This window comes from Xiphophorus maculatus, chromosome 15 (genome assembly GCF_002775205.1).
Source record: "Xiphophorus maculatus strain JP 163 A chromosome 15, X_maculatus-5.0-male, whole genome shotgun sequence".
Taxonomy (NCBI): Eukaryota; Metazoa; Chordata; class Actinopteri; order Cyprinodontiformes; family Poeciliidae; genus Xiphophorus; species Xiphophorus maculatus.
The window spans coordinates 14,292,213-14,311,105 of record NC_036457.1 but is presented as its reverse complement, the minus strand read 5'-3'; the positions used below and the strand labels follow the sequence as shown (position 1 = coordinate 14,311,105).

Genomic DNA, 18,893 nt, shown 5'->3' with positions numbered 1-18,893 from the left:
TCACCCATATATTCAATCCAGGTGTGTAGCAGAAGGGAAACACCTAAAACATGCAGGGCAGGGAGGCCTGAGGACCGGAATTGGGAAACGCCGTGTTAGAGGGTTTGCAAATGCACCATCCTCCCCTTTGTTTCTAGATGTGCCAATGAAATGTCTCCGTTTTTAAGGGCTGCAAGCCCATTCCCGTAAGCCTCCAATCTCCGTTACATAAATTAAGGTTTAAGAACGACCAGCAAGTGTTGAAATAATTTTCAGCCTTCGACATCTGCCTTTAAGAGCTTCTGTATGCATTGTATGATAAGCCGCCTTGCCATACTTGGAGCCTATTGGCCGATAACCAAAGCTCCGCCTGTGAGCTTGCTCGGCGCGTGACACTTCGGCGGTACTGTACTGATCTTAGAAGCGGTGCTGCGCGTGCTGTTTGTCTCTGAAGGTTACGTGGAAAGTTCACCTGAGCGTCGCTGATGGAAACCAGACAACAAGGTGAGTCGGGGTCACCCACCGCAGGTCACGGCACTTTTCTCATGTTTTTGGCAGCCATTGCTGTATTTACTGCTGTATTTACTGTTGTTAACTCTGCACCTAGTAATCAACTCAGCAAGTAGAAGGTTTTCTTTAAAAAAGGGAAGAAATCCTGCTTTTTTTTTCCCTCTGAAAAAAATACAATAAAGAAAATGTTTTGAAAAAGAGCAAGGCGTTAGCGACACATGTGGTTAAATGCAAATGAAATAAGGAAGATTTCCCTAGCTTACCTTACAGTTCTTTAAGTGTTAATTTAATATGTTGTGGGTGTGTTATTTCTGTTGGTGTTTGACTGGATTAAGAAGCATGGACACGGCCATGAAGCTTTAGAAGCCCACAAGAACAAAGTTGGACTTTGTGTGAGCTCCACCAGGCTTATGGAGGATTTTATTTCCTGGCTGAGGGGGATCTCTGATGTTTCTGTGTTTTCATCTGTTTTTGCATTTTTTTTTATCAATAGTTGCTTTCCTGGAAGTCTGCTTCCTCTGAACTTCCACTGCAAAAAAAAGTGATGATTCTGTACTACTGTTTTGTAAATTGTGTAAAAATGGCTTCAGTGGACAGAAGTCCTCTTAACTGATGGAAGTGGGCTGTATGCCTATATGAGTTATACATGCAGCGGGATGAAGGTGTATTTATTCAGGTAGGTAATTCCAAGACTAAATGAGTGGCTGTTTCTGCTAGCCAAAAGCCAAAGAAGGCCCTAAAGTTTGAGCCAGATAAAAAAAAAAAAGACTTTCATTTTTTAAGGATGAGTTGCTTTGTATAGTTGAAATATGAAATGTTCCTAACTTTCTTCTAAAGTTGTCTAATCATCTTAGTTGCTGTTGATTCAAGTCTGGGGTTTGAGCCCTTGTTAGTTTTAGGAGCCTGAGATGCTGTGTACAGCTCTTATAGTACCTGACCTCTTTTTAGCTTTAATTGATTTTTCTGACCATATGACCATCCCCCGGCCTCTGATTTAGCGTTGCCCCATGACCATCGAGCTAAATGGGAGTCTTGTGACCAAAGATATTTCATTCCAACACAAAGCAAAGGGAGAGACACTTGAAGGAGGTAAATATCCTTCCATGATTAATTATTGAATTTTGAGGGTGAAACAGTTAGTCTTTTGAGTTAATATGCTCATTTTTTATTTCATTAATTATCATTTTGGTTTATAAAAATGCATATGAAATGAAATGGCAGCCCTTTTTCTTGGTTTTAGTGTAATTTGCAGACTCCACTTCCCTAAAAATCACTTTACACATCTGTTGGTCAAATGTGGAAGTAGAAGGAGCTGATTGTGTGTGAAACTGGCTTTTTGCTGGCTTATTTCCTCCTGCTGTGTGTTGTAATGAGGTTTTATCTATAACTAGAGGTCATCCATTCAATAGTCCACCGTTGTTTCCTGACGTCAGAAAGTTTAAATTTTAGAAATCAGGCATATCCTGTTTGAAAAATGTTCAGGAAGTCACTATCCGTGTCACTTCGATTGAAACGTCTTGCGAGATGCAGATAACCTGGAGTGAAACAGACCTCACTGGGTCTGGCAGGAGGGGAATGGATGCAAGAAGGAAACACCATAACTATGTGATTGTGTGTGAATAAATAACTTGTTTTTATCCAATCTGCTGCCTTGCTCTGCTGCAGAGTTGTACTCTAGTGTTCTGAGTGAAGCAGTGGTGGACTGGGCCAGCATGGGCCCTGGAGAGGAATGGGTTAACTCAGCCACACTTGAAGGAGAGCTGGGTAAGACTCAACTCTGAGTGATAAGAGAAAATCCACACTGAATCACTGTAAAACAAAGGGAAAAGTCCTAAAGCCCACCCAATCCATACACTTTGATCAGTGAAGCAGCATGTTCTGCTCCTGTGTGATGCAGTGTTGATTTAACTAAAACTCGAGAGAATAATGGAGTGTGAACTGAGTGGAAAACAATCAACACAACGGAAGACAATGATGGATGTAAAAAACGAGTTATTAATCATAATGCTTCTATTTTTCTTCAATTTGTTAAAACAGTAAGTTGTCCATAAATTTGTCTAATCTGAGAAACAAATGTTTTGTTTTTAAGAGTATGAATTAGAAATAATTACCGTAAATCCATGTCAAACTGAGTTAAAAGTCAAGATGCCCCAGTAAGTCCACCAATTTTCTCTTGATCTGTTCTGACCAATGATCAGCAGGTCCAATTCTAAAAGTGTTCATTATTATTATTATTATTATTAATAATCCCCCACCGTTTTTGCTCTGCAAACCAATTGACCAACATAATATATGGTTCTGAACGAGAACCTGCAGCATATTTTTATTCTGTTTTGTATTGCGATGTTTTGAAACTTTTACTTGAATCTGTGAAAGTCTGAATCGGCAGCTCCTGAACCAAACGGCCGGGTAAATCTTAATCAATTAGTTTCGACTTTGCTCTTTAAAATATTATAACTGTGTTCATCGGCATAAGCGTTGGTGTCAGCTGATGTTAGTCATTTTTTTGCGTGTCGATATCTGATAAGTAAAACTTAATATTAACCAGTGTTTATTTCCGTATTGTTGCTGTTTGTGTTTCTGGAGGGGGATGGTCATTTGTGATGAAGCGCAGGATTGTGAGGTGTTTAATGAGTTGAAAAGTCAGCAATGTAGACATTTTTTCATGTTGTTGAAAGGGTAGCAAAAAGTTAATATCCATACATCCGCAGTTAAAATGCCAAACCTCTAAAACAGCTTTTTTTTTTTTCTGCAATATTGAAGGAAAAAAAAAATCAATACAGATACCAAAGGTCACAAACTGTCTCTGCATTTAGATTGGCATAATCCATTCCTTGTTTGGCAAGACAAAGAGTTTTACATTTTAAATTTGAGATAATCTAAGTTGTCCACATGCAGCAAAAGTCGTGTCCTTAACCCGTAATCTGAAAATTGGAATGCAAATTCAGCATTATGTTGTTTGTGGAATATACAGATAACAAGAATATAGGAACCCTATACTTGGTACTAACAAAATGACACCAAATAGTTATTTTATAGGAAAGCTTAAGTACCACAGATTAAGAATCGCTAAACGCACTCACAGTGACTCCACTGCTGTACAGTACGCTTCATTATGTGTTTCTAACAACCTCTGACGTCTTGGTCCGTTTGAACACAAGAGGTACCAGTATGTGCAGAGTGCCGTGTTTCTCCTGGGGGAAGGGAGTGCACCAGGTGAAACTAGTGAAATTTACTCAACAAGCTACTACCCTGTGTGGTGGACCAGGATCTTTAGAGGTCCTGGTCTAGCGGCAGACTGTCTACAGTGACGAAAATAAAACAATTTAGTGAAATCAATGTGAACATAAGAGAGCATCTCGTATCTTAGTCCTGTTTCTTTTATTACCATGAAAAAAATGGAACTGGCAGCTTACAGTTTGCAATTTGTGCATCTGACACAAATGATCACATCCCTAAGTTGAATAAAATGAGATTGTGAGATTTTCTTTCTGTTCCAGAGAGCCCTAACGATTCATATTTTGAGTCTCTCCCACAGCTTGGCAAAACATGTCTACACAACTCGGTTGATTCCTTCGTTTTTTTTGTTGATTAAGTTACAAAGAATCCGTCTTGGCCTTGATGTAACAGACTCTAAATGTGCTCACCTGTCACTTTGTTCAGGTTTGGATAAGTTTTACCACTCTGGTGGTGAGGAATCCAGTCGGAAGAGCTCACACGGGGAGGACTTGGTCCCGTTGGTCCAAAATGGGGAAAACCTGACAGACTGGGGTCACACCACATCCCATTTGGAGGATCAGTGGTCGCACACATCAGGGTGTCAGTCTGACAACTGGGCCATGTCCACCACTTGGGACATGCAGCTAGACAGCACAGGTGAAAAGGGACATAGACTAGAACCTGGAGAGTAGATGACCCTTCACTTCGGTTGAATATTGAAACCCTTTAGTACATGTTTTTATTTTAGTTGGGGTTATGGGAGAGAAGGAAGGCTATTATTTCAAGATGTTTTTATTTTAATCTGAATGATGGTGGCATATTATTAGCAGAAGATATTTAAGTTGATGGGCTTTCTGTTCTACCATATTCCACCACCATAATTAAGCTGTATTTTTAAGAAATGAACTTCCCAAATGCAAATCTTTGAAACTTATAATATAAAGGGTCCAGTTAAAAACATTTGGGTTACCATCTCAACAAATGTGAAATGTGCTGCTTTTTTAGCTCATTGTTGTATTGCATGAATTAGCATACAAGATACTTAATTCAAATGTAGCATGGCATCAATATTTTGTTTAGCTTGATTATAAACTAGTTTAGAGATGATAAGTTTTCCAAAACCCCGACTCATCATGCTGCAACTGAAAGCCACAGCTTTGTGCTGGCCATGCAAGCTAAATGCTAACCAAGCTTTTTCTAATGAACTTTTTTCTGACATTTTGTGTATGCATATGCAATTTTTTAGCCTCCATGACTCACACTGACCAGTAACTTTTGCTAGGTATTTCTACTTGAAGAAAATTTGTTTTAGCTTAAAGTAATGGACAGAAAGGCTTAGCAAAAATAAACCTGTAAAAAAATATATTAAGCGTTTTCGGTTAGTATTTGCTGTTCGTGTCAGAGTTATTGGCTGTTGGCCTCATGCAAATACATCTACATTTTTGAAACTCTGTAACAAGCAAAAGGTTAAAGTGGGACTTCCTCTCCTCTCCCCGGATTTTGCTTTTAAAACATCTTTTCATGCAAATCTAAACCGGAACAAATCCTAAATGCACTCAGACATAAAAAGCCTTGGAGCTGCAGGGGTTTAAAAGTCTCATTGTCCTCCTGCTGTGTAGCGTTGGCTGAAGTAGCTCCATGTTATAGAAATGCATCTGTTGAAGAGAGTCGCTGCATGCTGTGCTTGAGTTAACTGGTTTCAGTTGCCTGTTTTTGTGTGTTAGCTACCTGAAGTGCTGCTGTGCCCCTTTTAAGGGATAAATAAACGTGTATCAGCCTGTACTGACCATGTCTACTCACATGTTTTATAATGCACCCTCGTGAAGAGAGAGGACACCTCACTGCAGGTACAGTAAATCCCTTTCATCTTGTTAAAATGGTCCAAAACTGCTTCAGGGCCACAACACACACCTTGAGGCTACAGTCTACATGTCTCTGTCTTCCTTGTTTTGTGTTTACATAGCCTTGCTGGTGTTCCTTAATAAGTTTTATTATCTGTTTATCTTAGGCATGAGTTGATCTCTGGTTTCAGTGCATGAGTTAGTTTTAAAAAGCGTTCTATCCTTTAACATTTTAAATTGTCCTATTTAAAATCCTTTTAATGGGATATGAGATGTAATGGATAGTTTTCTCTATGTAAAGTAGATTACTCCTTTTGCTTCTGTACGCTGTCAGTCAGCTGTATGTGAGCTAATGGAAGTAAAAATGGCAAGGAATATCTCTTGTTAAATAACATTCATCACTCTTTTGAATGTAGCTGTGGTCTAAAACAAACCTTGGCAGTTAACTAAGAGAACTGCTCAGTTTTTATTCCAGCAAAATAAATATTTTAATGTTGACTAGATACCAGGGTTATTAGCAGAACAGGGTGTGTTTTAAAACAAAGTGACTCGGATCATGTGGGCAAGTTTACTGACAAGGTGACTACCAGTGGATTTTAGTGCTATTTATTACAGAGATTAAAAAAAATACATAGCCATAAACTAAATAATGTACCAACTCTCGGACCTCCATTTTGCATGATTACTATGAATACAGTCAAGTGAAAAGATTTTTCATTAAATGTTTCATTAAATATTCAGTGTTTTAAGAAGTAATCACATATTGATGTCTAACCTCATTTTTTGTTAGTACATAAGATATTAATAAAATATTCCTTGTTTCCAAATAAGTCAGTTTTGGACCCATGTATCTAGATATTATTCTGATAGTCTTGGTCTTTGTCTAGTTTCTCTGGCAAACTTTAGCATCCCTTTTTGCTTTTCTTAGAGAGTGAATGTTTTTCTTTGTAAACGTTACATGAAATTAAGCCAGTGCAGGTTCTTTCTCATTACTCCGGGTAAACTTGCCTGAACGACCAAACTTGAGAGTGATGACAGTTAGTTTTTAACATTCTCTAATTGGAGATTTGTTCTCCTTTCATAATTAGAATTGTCTGGAAAAAAAATTTTTTTTGAGACTTCTTTAAATCTCTTTTTAGACTCATAAGCCGCTGCTGCCTTTTGTCAACAGTCAGGAGCAGGCCAAACCTAATATGTGAGAAGAACCTGAAATCCATTCATTCCTGAGAAATTTGACAGCATCTGGTCAGTGTAGGTTTTTGTGTGGGATGTCAGACTGTAGTGTTGGCTAGCAGAGAGTTAAAGCAAGATAATCCACATTAGCCAAGGCAGATTAAAACCCTGCAGGCTACAGCCGCAGATTACATAATGGTCAGAGATTCAGCCAGTCATGGAGACAAGACGGTCAGACCTTTGGAGGCAGACACTATTAGGCAGAGGACAGCACATAATTTACACATAGGAGAAAAGGAAGGCATGTACCGTAAAGTAGAAAAATAAGCAGAGCATGGGGACTTCCTTTCCGCTTTGGCTGTATGATGACACTGAACACAACTCTGGTATTATTTACACTGAATTGAAATGCAGCACAATGTAAAAACTGGAAGTCATAAAAGTTGGAAGTAACTCATGTTCCTCTAGAAACAAAAAGGAACAGATTCATGAGATTGTTTGGTGTAATCTGACCAAAAATCTAAGTACATTCACAGTTCTCAAAGCAGTAGATTTATTTGAGATTTACTACAGCCATGCGTTAAGTTTCCAAAGGTCTCCATGAATGTCTTGCTTCTCAAACAGGTTTTCTAGACTCTCAGCCTCTGAGGGAGGCTGATGAGGATTTGGCGTCAGAAGTCAGCCTGAACAACTCCAACATGACCGAGGAGGAGAGAGAAGAGATTCTGCAGGAGCTGACTAAAGTATGCACAGACACATAAGCAGATCACAAAACCCTGTGATCTGCTTATCACACAGGGTTTATGACAAAAGAAATAAACAAACTATCTGTCTGTGCGTGGCCAGCTGGAAGAAGAGATCAGCACACTGAAGCAGGTCTTGCTGTCCAAGGAGAAGCAGCACGCGGAGCTCAAGCAGAAGCTGGGCGTCACTCCTCTCAGCGAGTTCAGGAACAACTTCAGCAGAGGCTGGCACGACATGCAGAGCTCTACGGCGTAAGTTAACAAGTCCCTGTGAGACGTTGGTGTCAGGGTAGTACATGACTGTTCGCTGTCTACATAAACGTGCTTCATAAGCGCTCAAAAGTTAAAACAGACAGAAATAATGGGTGGTTTATTTCCTGACAGTCTGCAGAGGCTCCCATTTCACACGGAGCCTGTTTGCAAAACATTGATTTTAAAACGGGAGCTAAAAGCACAATCCTTGTCTAGTCGCTGCACAGCGTGTGCGTGCCGGTTGTTATCTCCACCGTCTGAAACAGACATCATTAAACTGATTTTAAAAACTCTGCTGGAGGCTGCAGTTGATCTCAGAACACTGTTAACAGGATGTGCTCTTTGCAGGCACACTAATCCATTAAATGTGTCAGTTTTCTACAAAAGAACACTGAATTCTTGTTTATTTTTACTTTTTTTTGTACATTTTCCCAATTCGTAGAAAATTCCAGTCACAAAGATATAGAAAACTGTGGGTACTGTACATCAAGCCCCAGTAAGAAAAACAAGTAATTTACCATATTTGAATCATTCTGTGTACTGATTAACAATTGAACGTCCCAGTTGGGTGGTAGAGCAGAGCTTTAGTCCAAACACCAAGAGACAGTACAGAACAAGAGACTATGGTCTCTGAAGGTTGCTTCTCTTATCCAGTTACACTTTACTCTGAAGATCACTTTACACACACAGCCTCTGCCTCATCTATAATGCATCGGTGTGGCCACAGGAGGATGAGGTCTCCTCACTGGAAAACACAGACATTTGACTGCCTAAATTTGCCATATTTGATCCAGATGTTAATACAAATCCAAATGCCAAGGTAGTGTTAAATACCAGAGGTGAAATCAGGAATTCCTAAAAAAATATTTACAATTGAAGTGGTGTTATTGAGTCTAAACAAATAATCAAAACGAACAAAGACCTAATTGTTAGATTTACTGTGAGATGGCAAAATTAATGTTTTTCTCTCCCTCGTATATGGCTTTTGTTGTGTTTGTGTGTGTGTATGACGGTGACATATTTCTATGGGTGTGTGTGGGGGATTCGAAGAAAGGACCTCATTGTCAGATACAGTACATGTCATTGTGTGTTTGTCAGATACAAGAAGACATCAGAGACGCTGTCCACCGCAGGACAGAAAACCTCAGCTGCCTTCAGTAACTTTGGGAGCGCCATCACCAGGAAGTTTGGAGACATGAGGTAAACAAAATATGTCACCGTATTTAATGTTGTTTTCTTAATGTTAGCCAAATTTCTCGATATAGACTTAACATTCGCAAAGTGCACATTTCAGAGCACCGAGTCAGGTCAGTAGAAAACAAAGTAAATAGGATGCTGACTTCAGTGATGACCTTAGTTTAACATTAATCAAACTGGAAAAGAGGAAATGCCTTGGCTTATTGCTTCTACAGACAGCTAAATTGGATTTTTGGTAGCACAGCACACTGGACAACATTTTCTCCTCACAATAAAGCTCATGTGCTTTCTATTTACTGCAGGCATCTCAGCTGTAATATGCTTCATTTAACTGCCAGTGTTACTAATTCCTTGTAAATTTGTAACTATTAGATTTTCTGAAGGTCTCTCAATGGATTTCTTTGGAGTTTGGCTGCTATTGCTATCATTTTAAATCAGTGGGATGATGTGGGATGTTTCTCTACTAGTTGAGAAACTAGTTTCTTTACTACTTTCCCAGCACTAGTTGGCAAACTTGTCTCTCAAGTTTGCCAAGTTGAGTGACAAGTTGGCAAACTGTTGTAAATTGGATCTCAGGGATGTTACATTTCTTAAGCATTTGCTTGACTATTTCCTGTTTATGTCAAACACACATTTTGAAAAAGTGGCCAAAATCTGAAGTGAAAGTTTAAAAGATCCTCAAGAAGCCTGTAGAAAAAAATAGTTAAGCCAAGTTTAAAAGATTACAAAAATACCTAGCTGGTTGGAAGTAAAATATAAATCAATTATAGGGGTTTAATACCTTTGCATAAGATTATAGTTTCTTGACAAAATAGTATTTTCTGTCAGTGTTATTTTTTTACTTTAAAAAAAAGTGAACCTCTCCTTGATATTTTAGTTCGGACTAGCGTTGTGTAGCTTAGCTTTTTTTTTTTTTCTTAGTTTATCCTGGCTGAGTTTACTTTAACTTAGTTTATGTTGGTTTCATTCAGGGTTGGTTAGCTTATCTCAGAGAAGTTTTGTTTAGTTTATATTAGCTTTGTGTATTCCAGATTTGTTTGAACTAAAATTAGCTTTTTTAGCCTTAGATTTTATGTTATTTTTTAGTTTATCTTAGTTTATTTTTGATAAATTCAGTTTTTCTTGGCATACTGTAGTTTTGTCTTATCCTAGTTAAGATTAAGTTAGGTTAGTTTTTAGTATTCTGTGACTCAGCTCTAACCAGTGGAGGAAGTCCATCCTCTGTGGATTAATAATAGCAAAATATGCAAACTACATGAACAAAATGTACCACAGAATTTGGTTCCTTCAACCCTACATATAGAATATCTTGTGTATCTAAAGCTGTTGGCTGTTGCTTCATAACTGTCAACTGTCAAGAGGAAAACCTTTAAAGACTGCAGACATTCATCTATAGGCCTACTAAAAAATGTTATCCTTTTATTTTGCATCAATGCAGTATGACATCCATAAGGTACTTCCCAAATGTCCAGACCAAGCTGTAGTTTCAATTAACAGCATATCCTCAATATTCAAGAATCACTCAGAAGAATAATCATGCAAACATACAGCTGCCATCAGTTTATCCACTAATCTGCATGACCAACCCAGTTTGACCTGTTTTACCCATACACCATCTGATGCACTTTGGTTTCTAGTTCACTTACATCTTGTTTTTTGTTTTTTTTTAATCTGTTGTCACCATCTCTGCATCCCAGAGACCAGAGTCGTAACTCTTGCTCTGAACAATTCAGGGAAGCGTGTGATTATGTAAGCCAACATTAAGCTGCTTTCTGAGGGAGCTGAAAGGCTCATGGCAAAGCCTGTCTCCTTCAGTCACACTCTTGTCTTCTCTTGTTTCCAACAGACTGAGTTGTTTGGCTCCAAGTTCTTGGTGTAAAATACAAGACATGATCTGTGTCTGGATAGACTTGTCTGAAACAAATGAAGCAAAGTGCTAGGAAAGAAGCGTGATCACACATTCGGTGCTTTGTTTAAATTATTTGGATAAATGACAAAACAATATTGTCATTTACAAATAACTGACTAGCACTAGGATGCCAAGATGGACTAGTCTAGTGCTAGTCAGTTATTAGTCTCCACTTTACATGCTCAAACCTTGGGTACAGGTTTATGTGGAGGTTACGTGTTTCTACCAACAACATCATCCAGATACTAACAGATATTTCACAAAGCTCAGTCAGGTTTAAGTCCAGAATGTGGAATCACTGGCGGTCTAGCCTTTCTGTAAATCAGTGACTTGTACATGCGATTATTATCTTTTTATGTGATTGTTTCTTTTTTTAAATGTTCTTAAATTATCTTTCTATGGACCCATTTGTGTCTTTAATAAAGCTGCTGCTGATGATGAATATTTTATTGGTAGTTCTTGTTACCTGACAAAGGGGGAAAGGATTTTTAGGACATGGATTTTCTGAAGCCAACTACTTATGTCAATTCTTCCTGTATTGCAGCATGGCCGGTTTAGAGTTACTATTTCCGCGCAGGTAGATTTCCACCGTTTGAATAAAATCTGTTTGCTGTGGGTGTTTCACATGGATTGCAATGTATCAAACCCTCTGAACGTTTGCTCTATCTTGTACTGTATGTATCTTTCTTTTTAAGAGAGATACATATTTATGCTCATCTGTGAGCATAAATGTGCGAGTTCAGATTGTTAGAAAAAGATGAAAAATTCTTCTGCTGCCTGGACTGGTTTACCTAAATATGCAGAATCCCTCAAATTTCTTAGCCAGAAAAATAAGCGCTACAGTTGCTAGTATACCCTTTTAGCTAGCAGAGCAGTCATTGGTCTTCTGCTATGATATCTCATAGGTCCAATAATGCATGGGGCGAGATATTTGACCGTTCATCTATGAATAATTCTCTCCTTTTTTCTTCAGTTTTTTCTCAGGTCTCCACTGTTTTGTTGACTGGGGCTGTGGAGATTTAGTTTTGATCCCTTTACTAAACTTCTGAGTGGTGGCAAGATGAACTTTGGGCCTGTGTGTCAAGTTAGGGGGTGTTAATTAAAAGTTCAAAGACATTAGATCAGATTTGAAGTGTAAAGGATTAGTGTGCCAGTCGGTGTGCGGTACAGTGATAAACACTGATTAAACAAAGAGTGAAAATAAGGATTAAATGAATGATTTTATGTTTTGATTAATTTCTCCTTTTAAATAACTTCTAACTTTTTCCTCTTGCTGTGTGGTGGGTGTTGTCTTTAAAAACCATCCTCATCATCTTAATGTCTGTTTTGCACGTGACTAAAGATTTCTCTCACTTGCTTCCCTTTGCATTTATTATTGCATTCTTCTGTTTGTTTCCTCTTTCTCTTGTTTTTGAAATGGCTTTGTATTTCTACCATCCCCATTTTAAATGGATGAATTTAAAACCACATGATTGTGCTGGCGGAAGCGTCTAGTCTAAAGGTTGTAAAAGCATCTAAATTGTTCTCTATTCCCCTTCATGCTTTCGAAGATCCAACTCAATAGGGTAAGAATCACTCAGCTGGTTATGTCACATTAGTTGCTTCTTACTAAGACTTCTTAACTCAGTATATCTCAGTCAGATCAGCAGTAAACACCAGCTGGATGGCACCAGTGAGTACTTGGCCAGCCTAGAAATTGCTGCCGTCACACCCGGTGACTGAACTCAATCAACTGTTGTATTCAGCAACGATTCAGAAAAACTAAATAAACTTAAATCTGGTTGGAGATATGATAGACTTCTTTGAACAATATTGCACAGTCAAGATGAGAAGTGAAATCCTCATGTTTTCTGAAAGACTCTCGCAGCAACATAAGAAAGTTCCTGTTGGCAAAGATTGTTAGCGTCTAAGGGGAAGCGGTGGGACTAACGCTGCACATGCAAACTGTTGATGTTACTGCTGTGTGTGATCTGAGCTAATCATTGACTCCTCTCTCACCACGCTCTCTGGCGACAGATACTCTGTCAGGCACTCTGTGAGCATGCCTACCATGAGGTAAAAAACTGTTTGTTTCTGTGTGTGAGATGCTTTTTTATTTATTTTTTTATTTTGGCCCTTTAAAGCAGCTTGAAATACCTGAAATGTTTCACAAGTTCCCATCCTCTCTTATCACTTGCCACCCCTGTTTCCTCCTACTTTAAGTTTATACAAAGTTGTTTAAATTTGTTTAGCTCTCCCTGTTCTATGTAAATAACAATTTCCCAATTGAATCTGTGAATTCAAACAGGTAGGTTTCTCAGAATATATTAAAAAAAACCAAACATTTTCTAAAATTACAAACACATTTTTAATGTGTTTTGTCCAACAGAAACTCACCCAGCTTCAGATCCTTTGAAGAGAAAGTCGAAAATACAGTTTCCACCATTAAGGTAAGCTGTATATGCATTTTTTAAAGGTAGAGCAGTAGTACTGTGGTATTGTTGTCATATTTAAGACAGTTGTCCCATCAGAATACAACTTGAGGAAACGGTAAACCTGCCATGTAATAGGTTGGACAATTACATTTAAATAAGTAGTGCAACATTTCTTTCCTTATTCAACATAAAGATTTTTTTATTCAGATTTTTTTTTGAAAGCATAACTTAACTAGATAAAAATGAGATACTTGGAAAGCTATGTTTTTTTCTGTAGTTAAAGACTTACATGGTTATATAACAAACCAAGCACTTGCATCTATCATCTGATAAAGGATGGACCACTTCTCTGTGTTCCTGTTGTCTACTCTCATTTGATATTTAGTCATTTTTAGCTCTTTTTGGTGTTGCACTTGTTTTGAAGTGATTGCTTCCTGACTGTGGTCATCAACAGGTCAGGCCCCACGCCGCTATAACACAGTATGATTCCTCTGTGAGGCTGAAAAGGTTCCTCTCCCACATGTTACAGAGGAACAGTGAAATGGAGCGAGCCAAACACTGTAATCTGCGTGTAATTACTATCATACAGTGTGACAGCGAGAGCACGGATTATTTATACACGCTGTGGTGTCCTCTGGTTGAACTTTTGTGACTAACTTGTGTTTTGGGATGACTTGTTTCTGCAAGCTGTAGGGTAAAAGAACTAGATGCATATAGTAATAATGCTAATTTACTAATTTAGGTTCTAAGCTCTAGTTGTAATGCTGGTGATAAAGAAGTTGAGTTCATTCCAGTCCACAGTAGAAAAGCTTGATGGTGGTGTTTTTGACAGCTTAAATCCTCATAAGCTTTCCTTCTAATTTCATCATGCTTCTGTTTTTGTCTTTTTTTTCTGTGTCTCCCCTCGGTACCAGACTAAAGTTGGAGGCACTGGGACCGGAGGCAGCTTCGAGGAAGTCCTCTCGTCTGCAGCCAACGCCAGCTCTCAGGAGACGCCCACCAACAACCTGACGGACGTCTCCGAGAAACCCTGTTAGGACTCCGGACCGCCGTCTTGCTGTATCACAGCACATTGTTGTGGATCTACTAGAATTTCTGACCAAAGCGGAAAGCGGTGTTTTGATTTGCAGACAAATCTTGTGTAAATTCTGTGACTCCGACAAAACTCCTGGCAACGCCACATTGTTTAGGCTTGGCTAAAATACCTTTGTTTTTAATGTCGATAATCAGGAAGGCTGATTTTTAAAAGCATTTGAAATCTCATAAGGCAATCGGTGAACTTTTAATATTGATCGTAGTCCATTCTTCAGCTCTTGCTCTGAAAAGATTATTTGGCTAAAATTGATCACAGGTCAGTCTGACACTATTAAACTATTACACTATTAAAACTGCTCCATCTTCAGTCTGCTGCACTATAAATAATTCTTCACGTTTTACTTCAACAATTTTATCCACAAAACCAGAGTGAAACTTTCAGTCACAGATGTTACACTACCAAACCTCCAGAAGGTCAGTAAGAAGTAAAATGTCTTGCATGTTACAGTGTCCGATTAACTTTGTTACACATTAATTAAACACCGAAAAAATATCTGTGTATGTGTGTCATGTGCATAACAGTATACGGCTACGATTTCTCAAAAAACAGATTTACTAAACAGTGACTGTAAAGCATGTCGTATTTCTTTTTTTGTTGTTCTTGGAATCTGTGTGGGCTCTGTAACTTTGCCATGAAAATAACTTTATTACTTCATAGATTTGAACTGTTTAAATGTTTTCAGACAATGAAGGATTTCTTTCCCACACCAGAGTTCAACTTTTTTTTTTTTATGGAACTCTCATCCGGATTCAGGTTCTAAGAGTCATTTGTCGAGTCTGAGGTAATGTTTTGTGTTAATGGAAAATACAAAGGGTACAATTTGCATTTATGTAATAAATACAGCCATAAAAGACTCCATAATCACATGTCTACATAAACGGTTAACAGTTGTCAACCCAAAGAAAATGTAAAAAGAGCGACACTGAATGTACAAGCCTGATTTAACTCGGCAAATATGAAATTAATGCAAAATTTACCGAAGTATCCTGAAGCATGTAAAAAAAAAAAAAAAATTCACAAATTCATTTTGTATGCTGTTCTGTTCCTCCCAGGCATATTCTGCATGAAAACTCCATATTATGGAAGAAACCGTTGGTGTTATGACATTTATTTTTTTATAGATAACTTTTGTGACGTTGGATTTACCTGTTATGTATCATGTTTAAGTATTTAAAGCTCATCAATAAACCTTTCAGTTGGAAAGTCCTTTCTTTATATGAAAAAAGATCACAGATAATGCAGAAAAACTTACACTTTCACATTTTGCCGACTGTTATTAGCAGCTACTACAATAAGCTGAACAAAATCCTTTCTGCCCAGTAAATTACTGCACATATTTGACCATATTAAAAGCAGCAGTCTCTATGGTGGCACCATTTTGCAGGTGACTCCTTTGTAGAAAAAAAAATCATGAACTTGATTTTGATTTGTGGTAAATCCAAATCTGCTAACCCCCCCCCAAAAGTTTCATTATATGCTGATCTGAACAGAGGATGAAGCAGGATTTTTGCCTCCTCTGATTGGCTCTTCTTGTGCATGCAGGCTTCTCTCCTTCCTGGTTTCTCCATCCATCAACAGAAATGTTTTGGGGTTTTTTTTCCCCTCTTTATTTGCAGTCAGGACATTTGTGACATTGCGTGTTAGTACTGAGATTCTGGGCCGTCGGTCTGTGATTCCTTCAGCTCCTTGGCGCTCCTTCCTCTTTGTTCGTTTAGGGAGCTGACCAGCTGGAGGACATCTGGGTGGTGGAAGCGACCTTCAGTGGCAGAAACGGAAAAAGTCTAAAATCAGACTGCTTTAAAAGTATTACACGCCAATTCCTTTATACGAAGTAAACGCTGTCAAACACCCAGAAGGAAAGGGAGAACGTTTCACTGGTCCTGGACTCCTACCTGCGGTGGAGTCAAAGAACTCCTGCAGCCTTCCTGGCGTTCCCTCCAGCTCTTCGTACTCGTGAGCCTGAATGATCATTTCCAGGAGGTCAAACTGTTTCACCAGCCTGGCCTCTGGACTGCTCTGGGATTCATATTCCTGCTCCACACACAAAAATCCCATTACAGATTTCTTATTGTTGCTTTTTAGTCCCAATTAAATGTTTCAAACATGGTTTGACAAAAACATAAATACTGAATATGGTTTTCAAATGGCATTGGCATTTATGTAGGGGGGAAAAAGGATATTCATACCAACCTGGCCTAGTTTGAAAAAGTAAATACTTTTTTTTAATAATAAAGATAATATCTCTTTAAAAGGCAAGCATTTGGTATAAATGCCTTGTACGTGATTTTAAAATCCTGACCAAATTAAGAAGTGTGAACTGATTTCTTGAGTCTACGGCACTCAAAGAGATTTGGTGACTGAAATTGAACCAGACAAAGAACTAAATTAAGAGTGAAACAGTAATTTAACAAGGTTGGTTTGGGTCTTTTTTTCCTATAAAAGTTGAAATCATCTTTAGAAAACTGCATTCTAAATTTACTCAGGTTATGGCAAATTTGACAATCTGTTTGATCATATAAAACATCTAAAAGTGATTAAATAGCTAAACAGAAGTAACAAACAGTGTTTTCACAGCACTGTATGTATAGCCTTAAATGTAGTTACAGTACAAAGGAAAGGTCAAGAATACACAAACATTACAAAGCCTCATCCAAAGTCAACATACCTCCCACAGAGCATAAATCTCCTGTTTGAGACCGTCCGGCAGCAGACTTGACAGATGCCTCATTGCTTCCTAAGTGAATGACGACAAAGTTTGCTAAAGTTTGTTTTTCATATGAAAAATATGCCATTAGTACAGTTTTCACTTGCCTCCTCTCTCCTGTGTTTCTCTGCTTTACTGATGTTGTCTGACGGTGCAATATCTCCCACAATGCACTCTGCCATATCATGGACAAGTGCAAGTTTTATGCACCTGAGTGTGGAAATGAGATATGTAGGCAGGTATAGGTGATTCTCCCTTTTAGTGATTTGATCATTTCTCTCCTAAATGTGATCAAAAATTCCACAAAGATCGTTTGTATCTGCAACTCACCTGTCTCTATCTACTGTGGGGTCAGTGATGGTCAGAGACATCATCGCCATCCTGTACATGTGGTCTGACACGCTCTCAGGATTCTTCACATTATTGTACACCCAGCCGGTCCGTGGGACCCTCTGTAAGCAACATTAAAATCTGGAAACGTACGTATATAAGCCGCACCGGGCTATAAGCCGTTGGTATCTCAGCCGCTCCCGGTTTTTCATAAGGACCCAGCAGAGTGCAGCGTCCTAATAAAGCTGCTGGATATATTAAGGACGCAGGCTGCACAGTGGCAGTCTTTCTCCCTGTGCATGCGTGGCTTCTCTCGGGGTACTCCGGCTTCCTCCCACAGTCCAAAAACATGACTGTTGGTTAAATTGGTCTCTCCAAATTCTCCCTAGATATGAGTGTGTGTGCATGGTTGTACCCCGCCTCTTGCCCAGAACGTTAGAGATAGGCACCAGCACCCCTCCGGACCCCACTAGGGACAAGGGTGTAAAGAAAACGGACGGATGGATATTAAGGACGCAGCCCTCCATCTCCATGGTTTCGTTCACTCCCAGCGTGCAGAGGCTCCATTTCCCTCCTGTACTGCTAGATCGATATCCTTCAACTTAAAAGCTGCATCATATGAGTTTGAAAACATTTCTCCGCCGTGCCTGCTGCTCTGATTTCTAATTTTGACTACCAATGATACATTTTCTGCTAAAGAGCCTGCTGGCGGTTGAAGAAAAATCCACAGAAAAGCCGCACTGGGCTATAAACCGCATGGTTCAAAGCTGAGGAAAAAAGTAGCGGGCTTATAGTCCGAAAAATACGGTATATCTTTGTGATGGATCGACACAATGCAGAACAGAATTGTGAAGAGGAAGAAAATTAATAAATGTTTTTGTTTCTACAATATAAATTTAAAAACTAGAATTCATTTATTTACTAAACACAAACTTTGAAAACACAAGCTTTACTAACATTCATCAATAATTCATTTTAAGTTAATTGATCAGATCTACATCGGAAATGTATTAAGTCAGTATATCAATACAGCACTTATTTGACTAAGACAAACGCTGTGTTGTACATTTAGTCTATTCTCTTAAACTTCAGCATTAATGTGGATTGTATAGATGCCTGACTTCAGCAGAAGACCAGCGTTTCATACGTGCTTTCAGTTAGCTAAATTGCAGATAGAATAAAAAATCACCACATAAATCTTACTTTTAGCTGTCCGATAAGTTTCATAAATTGCAGCATACTACTCATGCCGGCTGATTTCTCACTGTGGGCTGCCATCTTTTACCTGCTTACCCGGATGTAGAAGACCAGATTGACTCATGTAGTACCTGGAAACAGCCGCGAGGTGGCAGCATTAATCTGATTAATCAAAGGGAAAATAGTTATGCTTTTTATTCTTCATCTTTGCCTCTGGAGTTATTTATTTATTTATTTATATATATATATATATATGTATAAATATGATGCATTTGTATTTTAACAATAAATATTCTTTTTGAAAAGCATCCAATGTGTAATATAATAAT

General features: G+C 38.5%; 2 protein-coding genes across 8 annotated transcripts; one reads left to right on the top strand and one right to left on the bottom strand.

The window, feature by feature from the left end:
- Positions 1-350: 350 nt before the first annotated feature.
- tpd52l1 (tumor protein D52 like 1) lies at positions 351-15,536 on the top strand. Of its 7 annotated transcripts, none has more exons than XM_023347577.1 (10): positions 351-483; positions 4,153-4,365; positions 5,535-5,555; positions 7,347-7,465; positions 7,569-7,717; positions 8,816-8,917; positions 12,374-12,388; positions 12,840-12,878; positions 13,192-13,252; positions 14,152-15,536. In XM_023347577.1, exons 1-10 carry the CDS (start codon positions 465-467, stop codon positions 14,272-14,274), a joined length of 861 nt encoding a protein of 286 aa, XP_023203345.1. In that variant the 5' UTR covers positions 351-464; the 3' UTR covers positions 14,275-15,536. The 7 variants fall into 7 exon arrangements, with proteins under 7 accessions (XP_023203345.1, XP_023203347.1, XP_023203348.1 ...); XM_023347574.1 differs by lacking the exon at positions 351-483 and adding an exon at positions 493-2,253; XM_023347579.1 differs by lacking the exon at positions 4,153-4,365 and having other exon boundaries at positions 356-483.
- On the bottom strand, positions 15,052-18,664 carry hddc2 (HD domain containing 2). Its single transcript, XM_005808338.3, has 6 exons — positions 18,571-18,664; positions 17,368-17,489; positions 17,145-17,247; positions 16,999-17,067; positions 16,226-16,364; positions 15,052-16,089 (listed from the first exon to the last, which is right to left on the bottom strand). Exons 1-6 carry the CDS (start codon positions 18,643-18,645, stop codon positions 15,974-15,976), a joined length of 624 nt encoding a protein of 207 aa, XP_005808395.2. The 5' UTR covers positions 18,646-18,664; the 3' UTR covers positions 15,052-15,973.
- Between the last annotated feature and the right edge of the window lie 229 nt (positions 18,665-18,893).